This window comes from Mandrillus leucophaeus, unplaced genomic scaffold, assembly GCF_000951045.1.
Source record: "Mandrillus leucophaeus isolate KB7577 unplaced genomic scaffold, Mleu.le_1.0 Scaffold8, whole genome shotgun sequence".
Classification (NCBI taxonomy): Eukaryota; Metazoa; Chordata; class Mammalia; order Primates; family Cercopithecidae; genus Mandrillus; species Mandrillus leucophaeus.
The window spans coordinates 3,924,330-3,934,129 of record NW_012108696.1 but is presented as its reverse complement, the minus strand read 5'-3'; the positions used below and the strand labels follow the sequence as shown (position 1 = coordinate 3,934,129).

General features: G+C 51.8%; 1 protein-coding gene across 5 annotated transcripts in view; it reads left to right on the top strand.

Moving 5' to 3' along the window:
* The first annotated feature begins 8,017 nt into the window (after positions 1–8,017).
* Positions 8,018–9,800, top strand: part of RANBP3 (RAN binding protein 3) — a 62,874-nt gene continuing 61,091 nt past the window's right edge. For 4 of the 5 annotated variants that reach the window (XM_011967409.1, XM_011967408.1, XM_011967407.1 and 1 more), the window contains exon 1: positions 8,018–8,266. In XM_011967409.1, the coding sequence (XP_011822799.1) occupies positions 8,245–8,266 (22 nt within the window). In that variant the 5' untranslated portion in view covers positions 8,018–8,244. The remainder of the gene's footprint in view (positions 8,267–9,800) is intronic. The other variant, XM_011967410.1, reaches the window with a different exon arrangement.

Here is a 9,800-nt window from a genome sequence, read left to right as displayed (position 1 = left end):
AAAAAAAAAAAAAAAAGCGATCTTGGCCAGGCCCAGTGGCTCACACCTGTAATCCCAACACTTTGGCAGGCCTCGGTGGGCAGATCACTTGAGGTCACAAGTTCACGACCAGCCTGGCCGACATGGTGAAACTCCATCTCTACTAATAATACAAAAATTAGCCTGGCATGGTGGTGTGCACCTGTTTTCCCAGCTACTCAGGAAGCTGATGCATGAGAATCGCTTGAACCCAGGAGGCGGAGGTTGCAGTGAGCCAAGATTGCACCACTGCACTCCAGCCTGGGCAACAGAGAGAGACTCTGTCTCAAAGAAAAACAAAAGGTATAAATCGCCATCATGTGCCCTTGCTAGGACGCGCTGACACAGACACACATGACTTCTGTGTAATCCCTGCCAAAAACGCTTAACCTGAGTTTCACTGTGAGGAAACATCAAACAAACCCAAAGTTAAGGGGTATTCTACAAAATAATTGCAGTACTCATTAGAAACGTCATTGTCAAGAAAAAGTACATAAAAAACAGAGGAAATGATCCAGACTAAAGGAAACTAAGCAGAAATGATACCTAAATGCAAGACAGGATCCAGGACTAAATCCTGGAACAGAGAAAGGACACTAGGGCTGAACAGATGAAATGTGAATGAGGTTTGCACATTAGTGAATAGTAGTGTATCAATGTGAATTTCCTGATTTTGCTCAGGATGTGAATATCTGAGGAAACTGATGGAAGTTATGTGGAACCCTTTGTACTATTTTTGCAACTTCTTTTTAAGTCTGATTGTATTTCAAATTTATTTATTTTAAAATTTAATTTATAAGAGGCCGGGCGCGGTGGCTCAAGCCTGTAATCCCAGCACTTTGGGAGGCCGGGACGGGTGGATCACGAGGTCAGAAGATAGAGACCACCCTGGCTAACACGGTGAAACCCCTTCTCTACTAAAAAATACAAAAAAAACTAGCCGGGCGAGGTGGCGGGCGCCTGTAGTCCCAGCTACTCAGGAAGCTGAGGCAGGAGAATGGCGTAAACCCGGGAGGCGGAGCTTGCAGCGAGCTGAGATCCGGACACTGCACTCCAGCCTGGGCGACACAGCGAGACTCCGTCTCAAAAAAAAAAAAAAGAGAAAAAAAAATTAATTTATTTAACTTAAAGAGGTGGGGTGCCGTGGCTCACGCCTGCAATCCCAGCACTTTGGGCGGGCAGATCACTTGAGGTCAAGAGTTTGAGACCAGCCTGGCCAAGGTGGGTGGATCACTTGAGGTCAGGAGTTCAAGACCAGCCTAGCCAACATAGTGACAACCCCATCTCTACTAAAAATATAAAAATTAGCCGGGTGCCGTGGCCGGCACCTGTAATCCCAGCTACTCAGGAGGCTGAGGCAGGAGAATTGCTTGAACCCGGGAGGTGGAGGTTGCAGTAAGCTGTGTTTGCACCACTGCACTCCACTCTGGGTGACAAAGCAAGATCCTGTCGAGGGGAGGTGAGAGGAGGGAAGGGGAGGGGGAGGGGAAGGGAAGGAGAAGGGGAAGGGGAAGGGAAGGAGAAGGGGAAGGGGAAGGGAAGGAGAAGGGGATAGAAGGGGAAGGGGAAAGGGGAGGGAAGGGGAAGGAGAAGGGGAAGGGGAAGGGAAGGAGAAGGGGAAGGGGAAGGGGGAGAGGAGGAGGAGGAGGAAGAGGAGGAGGAGGAGGAGGAGGAGGGGAAAAAGCCGAGTTGATCAGAAGGAGACAGGAATGTGTCACCGAGCAAAGTGAAGGCTTGGAAACCCAGCTGTGGCACCCTTGGCTCTCCACCTCCCAGCACTGCTGACCCCTGGTTGCGGATCAGGTCATGGGAAGGAGAATGCGGCCCTACCCCAGGTTAACAGGATCCAGCCCAGCTTTCTTCCAGAGGCAATTCCAGCCCCAAATCCCTGGCTGATGTGCCTAGTTTGGGTTAGGGGTTCCTGCTATCATGGGCAAGGGGCCACCGTTGGTCACATCTGACATCCTGTTGTCAGGAACTTGAGGCCATGGGTTGAGGGAGAACAGGGAAGGCAGATGAACCAATAAGGCATTCACCATGAAGTCCCTCCAACCTCACCTGGCTCCGAGATCCTTAAGGGCAGGAATTATACTTGATTGATCACTCCCCAGGAATTACAGAAACCTATGACGAATAGAAATTTCTAAGTTTGCTGGATAAGAAAAGAAACAACTTACTGAAACTCCCTTTACTTGTAAGATAACAAAACTGGCTGAAATCAGTTGGAACAACATGGCGGACTGGAGTGTGCACAGAACGAGCTTGCTGATGTCAGAGCCTCAATTTCCACTGCATGTTTTAGTCTAACACCCCCCAAATTTGCACATGCGATCCATGAGGAGGGATGAAGAGATAACTGCACATGCCAGAGGCCTTTCCAGACTTCCTATTTCCTTCTACCAATCGCCTACCTACTAATCCCTCTATCTGACCCCTAAACCTCTTCTAATAAAGGTATTGACTGCCTTAGGGTGGGCGTGGTGCCTCAGGCCTACAATCCCAGTCCTTTGGGAGGCAGAGGGAGGAGGATCACTCAATGCCAAGAGTTCGAGACCAGCCTGGGCAACAAAGCAAGACCCCATCTCCACACCCGCAGAAAGTAAAGTCTTAAAGCTAGCACAGGGAGACAGCTTTGAGATGGACTCCCATCTGCTTGTTAGTCAACTTGCAATAAAAAGCTTTTCTCAAAAACCCTCGTGTCCTAGCATTGGCTCCTAGCGCGTCAGACAGCAAAGCCCCTTTTGCTCCGTAAAAGCACGACATGCTGGTTCCCTGCCCGTGATGGGAAGATGCAAACTCAGTTGCAGCTGTGAAGGCCCCTTTTCCTGAAGCCCAGCTGCAGAACCACCGTCCTCCTTGGCTGCAGAGGAGAGAGCGACATAAGTCTTCAGAGCTCAGCCCGGGCTCAGGGGATCCTGGGAGACCTGTATCCTGGTGAGCCAAGGAGGAAGCAGACAGCAGGGAGGCCAATCAGCAGTTAAGGGTGAGTCATTTGAAGGCCTCCCATTTCCTGCCTCCAACCCCCGCAATTAGGAGAAAGCCCTTACTCCTCACTGCAGCCTCCAAGGCCCTGCACGCTCCCTCCCTGAGCTCATCTCCACCACCTCTCTTTTTGGTCACTCGGCTCTAGCCACACTGAAGTCCTCACTGTGTAAAAGTATTCCCTCGGCCAGGCGCGGTGGCTCACACCTGTAATCCCAGCACTTTGGGAGGCCGAGACAGGCGGATTGCTTGAGCTCAGGAGTTCGAGACCAGCCTGGCCAACATGGTGAAACTCCATCTCCACTAAAAATACAAAAATTAGCTGGGCGTGGTGATAGGCGCCTGTAATCCCAGCTACTCGGGAGGCTGACGCAGGAGAATCACTTGAACCTGGAAGGCGGAGCTTGCAGTGAGTCGAGATCGCACCACTGCACTCCAGCCTAGGAGACAGAGTGAGACTCCATCACAAAAAAAAAAAGCATTCTTTCCTTCTGTCACTTGTCATAGCATGCTGTTTTATTTTCTTTGTAGCACCCATCACTATCTCAAGTAATTTTGCTTACCTGTCTACTGTTAAAGTCTCTCCACAAAAGGATGCAAAGCTCCATGAAGCAAGGGCCTGTCTAGTTCATCCTGGGAACCCAACATTGCCTGATGCTTCGTAGCTATGGTGGATACATAATGCTGCGTAACGAACATCCCCAGAGTTTAGTGGCTGATAACAGCAAGTATTTATCTTTCATAGTTTCTGGCCGGGCACGGTGGCTCACGCCTGTAATTCCAGCACTTTGGGAGGCCGAGGCAGGTGGATCACGAGGTCAGAAGATAGAGACCATCCTGGCTAACACGGTGAAACCCCGTCTCTACTAAAAATACAAAAAATTAGCCGGGCGCGGTGGCAGGCGCCTGTAGTCCCAGCTACTCAGGAGGCTGAGGCAGGAGAATGGCGTGAACCCAGGAGGTGGAGCTTGCAGTGAGCCGAGATCACGCCACTGCACTCCAGCCTGGGCGACTGAGCGAGACTCCGTCTCAAAACAACCAACCAAACAAACATAGGTTCTGTGGGTGAGGAATGGGAAGGGCTAGGCTGGGTGGTTGTGTGGGGGCTCAGAGTCTCTCATGCAATTAGTCAGCAGCTGCCACAGGAGCTGTTGGGGGTTGGCTGAGCATCTCTTGGCCAGGGCCTTGCCATGAGATCTGTTTCAGCTTCCTTACAGCATGGCAGCTTCAGGGCAGTTGGACTGCTCACATGGTGGCCAAAAGCTTTCAGAGAGAGTGTTCCAGCAGTGCTGCAGAAGCTGTATCTCTGTCCGTTACGTCCTAGCCTTGTCAGTTACACGGTGTCATTTCTTCTGTGCTCTATTGATCAGCAAGCCCACCTACATTCAAGGGAAGGGAGCACCCTCTTCTCTTGCTGGGAAAAGGGTCAACAAATTTGGGACCATATTTTAAAGCTACCACAGTAGGCAATTGAGAAATATTTGTGTAAGTGAATGTTGACTAAGTTAATTTGCTACCAGAGGCCAGATAAGGAAAGCTGGCAGCCATCAACACTTGGAGGAGGCTTGCGAAACCACTGGAAACGTCCTTGGCTCATCGACCTGACAGGTTTTGCGTGTCTCAGTATCCCCTGAAAAGCCACGACTGGATAATATTTAGCAAGTGATGACACGGTGCTGCGAGCTTCCCAAAGTGTGGGATGAATGTGGTGTGTGACCTGACTTTAGGCGACATGTAGACATGGTGTTAAACGATAATGAATCACATAGATTATATTAGCCCATTTTCAATTCTCTTCACTCCTTCTCATCACTTCAAGGAGAAAGTTCCTGCCAAGTGCTAAAGCGTCTTCAATAACGCTCTAATACTTGCTAATCTCCCTTTGTATCAAGGAAAAAGCAGTCCCAACACCTTGATAGGCAACAGTATCTACTTTGAATTTGAAAACATTGTTTCATTTTCATGTTTGCTTTTACAATGGTGTACTCATGGCTTAGTGGTTTTCTATTTTAAACAGTGATACAAAGTATCTATTTAATGAAAATTTAAACCAAAAGAAAAGTATCAAGTTCATTAAAGGTCACACCGTTGAGATATGGTAAAGGCTGAGAAGACCTACCCAAGAGAAGTTTGGGGAAACCTGAAAATAATGAGACCAACACCCTAGGAATGAGAGATGACCTGAGTTCTACACACTGTGCGACCAGGGGGACTGACATTCGAGCTGTTCTTAGAGAATTTCTTTGTGGTTTTTTTGTTTTTGTTTTTGTTTTGAGACACAGTCTCACTGTGTTGCCCAGGCTGGAGTGCAGTGGTGTGATCTCGGCTCACTCCAGCCACTGTCTCCCGCATTCAAGTGATTCTCCTGCCTCAGCCTCCCAAGTAGCTAGGATTACAGGTGCCCGCCACCATACCCAGCTAATTTTTGTATTTTTAGTAGAGAAGGGGTTTCACCACATTAGCCATGATGGTCTAGAACTCCTGATCTCAGGTGATCCACCTGCCTCAGCCTCCCAAAGAGGCTCACGCCTGTAATCCCCCCACTTTGGGATACCGAGGCAGGTGGGTTGCTTGAGTGCAGGAATTGGAGGCTGCAGTGAGTAATGATCACACCACTGCACTCCTGCCTGGCCAACAGAGTGAGACTCTGGTATTAGTGATATCACATTAGTAACTTAATATAGGCCATGACTGAAGTATTTACACCAAGAAAATCAGCAGACGCTACAAATCAGGGTTCAATTTGTTTTATTAATTGTCTTGTGGTCTTAAGGAAGTGATAGAAAAATCAGTAAAATTTACAATAAACTATATACACACACATAAATACATACTAACAAATACATTCTCCTCCAGAGAAGCTGTTGTTAAATATTTACCACATCCCACTGGCTGTTCAGAAAAGTATAACAACCATGTAAATAGCTCTAATGTCATAGCTCAAAAGTAGCCAGAGATAATATATAAATGAGTAAGCATGGCTGTTTGCAAATGAAACTTTATTTACAGACACTGAAATGTAAATTTCACACCATTTTCACATCAAGAGATATTCTTCTTTTGGTATTTTTTTTTTCCCAACCAGCTAAAAATGTAAAAAGTCAGAGGGCATGGTGTCTCATGCCTGTAATCCCAGCACTTTGGGAGGCCAAGGTGGGTGAAGCACCTGAGGTCAGGAGTTCGAGAGCAGCCTGGTGAAACCCTGTCTCTATAAAAAAACACAAAAATTAGCTGGGTATAGCGGCACACGGCTGTAATCCCAGCTACTCAGGAGGCTGAGGCAGAAGAATCACTTGAACCCGGGAGGCGGAGGTTGCAGTGAGTCAAAATTGTACCACTGCACTCCAGCGTGGGCAACAGAGACTCCAAAATAAATAAAAGAAAGGGAAGGGAAGGAAAGGGAGGGAGGGAACAAGGGGAGGGAGGGAGGAACCATTTTTAGTTCATAGGCTATATCTGGACCACAGATTGTAGTACTCCTCACTCTCTTTTAGATCATACTCAAAAAGGTACAGAGCTGGGACTCAAACCTAGGTAAGACCTGAAATACAAGGTCCCAGGCAGAGAAATCAGCAAGTACAAAGGCCCTTAGGCTGGAATGAGCTTGTGCTCCAAGGACGGAAAGACCCACATGGCTGAACAGCAATGAGCAAGGGGAAACAAAGTGGGGCGTGGGAGCCAAGTTCAGGGGACTTCATAAGCCTGAATAAAAGGTTTAGGATATTCCAAGTTCAGCTGAGAGCCCTCTGGAAGCACTGAGTGGCCTTGATATTTCTGTTTTCAGTCTAGGTATACATATATACACACATACACACACAAATATATACACATCTATGTATGTATATATCTGTGTGTGTATATATGTATGTAGATAAAAACAAAGTATTTATATCTATATATATGGGGGGGGGTTCTTGCTCTGTCCCTAGGATGGTGGCAGTGGTACTGTCACAGCTCACTGCAGCCTCAACCTCCTGGGCTCATGTGATCCTCCTGCCTCAGCCTCCCGAGTAGCTGGCCTGCACCACCACACCCGGGTAATTTTTGTGTTTTTGTAGAGATGGGGTCTTGCTCTGTTTTCTAGGCTGGTTTTGACCTGAGCTCAAGAGATCCTCCCACCTTGGCCTCCCACAGTGCTGGGATTACAGGGGTGAGCTACCGCATCAGGCTGGTTACATTTTTAAAAGACTCCTCAGCCTGCGGCCATGGGCAGAACAGAGCCTGGGGCTTCCAAAGAATGCAGCAAAGGCCAAGTCTTCCATGAGACAGATAGGGACGATGTGGCCTAGGGTGGTGACAGCCTGGCTGGGGAGAAAGCGTGGATCTGGGCTGTATTTTGGAGGCAAGGCCAGGTCCGAAGGATTTGCTGACAGATTCATAGCAGGTGAGTAGAAAACAACTCCAGGGTGTCCGGGACCCTCCCATGAGCCTTGCGAGTGAGGCTGATGGTCCCATTTTCCAGATGGGGAACCTGGAGGCGCGCGGGGTCCAACACCCTCCCATGAGCTTGCGAAGTTGATTCTCCTGGCTCCGAGGGGTCGAGTTCCACGCGCCGGGTCCCCCCTGCCCCCCGCCAGCACCTGGGTCCCAGGGCTGCGCCCCCTCCTCGCGCCTGACCACGACCCCCGCCCTCGCCGATCAGCTCTGATTCCCCCCAATCCCAAGCACCCCGCGCCCTCTCGCCACTTCCCCCGTGGTTTCAGGAAAGCGTTTGCTGAAGGTAACGGCTCCTAAGGCGGGTAAACTGAGGCAGGAGGTAACGCGTCTCCCGCCCGCGCGTGTGGGAAGCCGCCGCAGGCCCGGGGGTTTACCTGGAGGAAGACCTCGGCTGAGGCGTCCTGAACTGCTCACTGTCCCACCGCGGGGGATCCCCGGAAAACGAGCGGGAAAAACGAGAGCCTCAAGACCCGCCTCGCGCCGCGCGGTGCCGCCTCACTAAACTTTCGTCGCTGCCACTGCGCATGCGCCCTTCCCGGCCCTGTCCCCGCCCCCTCAGTCGGCGGGAAAAGGAGGCGGGAGACGGCTCGTGCGCAGGCGTGTGTTGGGAGCGCGGCTCCGTAGGGCAGGCGGCTTGGCCCGGCAGGCGATCTGAAGCTCGCCTCCGCGCGGCGCTCAGCGCGCAGGCGCGAGCTGGCCGCCTCACAGGGAGTAGGCTTGTTAAGTGCGCACGCGCGGGAGTTTCTGGCAGAAAGCAGGCGAGCCTGGGCCGGCGCGGGGCCTTGTGGGAGGGCTTAAGGAAGTAAAATGGCGGACCTGGCGAACGAAGGTAGGGGAGGCGCCGTCGGGGACCGGCTGGCGGCCGGGGAACGGGCAGCGGGAGGACCAGAGGCCACAAGCCTGTGGGGGGAACACCGCAGAGTGCAAGGGTTTCGTCCGCTTCAGGCTAGCACCCTGGCGGGCCCTGCAGCCGCCCCCTATTGCCTCCCCTCAGGTCGGGCTCACCGGCCCGGCCCATCACTCCCGGCAGCCCCGGCCCCTGCAGCCGTCTGGCTAGAGGAGCCGGGAGGCCGTCGAGATCGCAGCCCTAAGGGCCCTCTGCGTCGCAGCCAAGCTCGGGGCTGAAGGGGGCGGGAGTAGCGGCCCCAGTGCTTCGGCCACAGATGTAAATAGACCTTGGGGCCTGGTCGTGGCCCGGAGCGCGCCACGCTCCCTCCCCGCCCCCTCGTCCTCCGCCACCCGGCATCTCCCCTTCCCCGGCCTGGCTGCCTATCTCCTGAGCCCGTGAGGCCCTCGTCCTCCGCGGACCAGCCGCACACCGCGGCCGAAGGAAGCCCAGGCCGTTTTCACCCCGTCCCCGCCCCGAACTTCGGCCCCCACTTCCCGCCAGTTCCCCCCGGATCCTTCGGGGCGCCTCGTCTCCCCCTCATTTAGGCCCCGCCGCAGGATCTGGGCCGCCGAAAGCCCTGGCTGCTTTTTGGTCCTTTTTGCTGCGCTTCCAGACAGAGACCGTGCGAATCCCTCCTCTGTGGAGCGCTGACAGCCCACCTGAGTGTTTTTGACAAGGTTACACTTCCAGATCCCCCGAGAAGGCACCGTAAGGCTGATGTCTGCTTCCATCCACAGTCGTGTTGCCATGGCTGTAGCTTCAGGACTTCTGAGGCCTATTTTTAGCTCCCCCCTTTTCTAGTTGCACAAATGCAGGCAATCTCTCTACCTGTCGCCCTGATTCCCTCATCCGGTGCTCCCTGTAGCTGGAGAGTTTTCCATACCGAATTGCACTAATGAATGAATTATGATAGGAGGTGCTCGGTCTTGTGGAGCATTTAGGGTAGTACCAGTTAAGGTGCAAAGTCTTGACATACTGTTTTCCCTGGGAGGAGGTATAGATACTGTTAGCCCCATTCACTTGATGAGGAAACTAAGTCAGCCTGGTTACGTCGCTTATCCAAGGCATGTCACACAGCTGGGAAGGAGCAGGGATGTGAACCAAGGTGGCCTGGCTTCAGATGCCAGACCACGGGGTCTCGGACTTTTAAAGATTCTGATTCTGTGTGGTGTTGGGCGGGCTCTGGGCATCTGTACAGGAAGCAGCACAGGTGAGCTCCCTGATTCTTGGCCATTTTATTCTATTTTATTTTTTGAGACGGAGTCTCGCTCTGTTGCCAGGCTGTGCAGTGGTGTGATCTCGGCTCACTGCAATCTCCGCCTCCCGGGTTCAAGCGATTCTCCTGCCTCAGCCTCCCGAGTATCTGGGATTACAGGCGCGCGCTACCACATCCAGCTAATTTTTGTATTTTTAGTAGAGACGGGATTTCACCATGTTGGCCAGGATGGTCTTGATCTCCTGACCTCGTGATCCA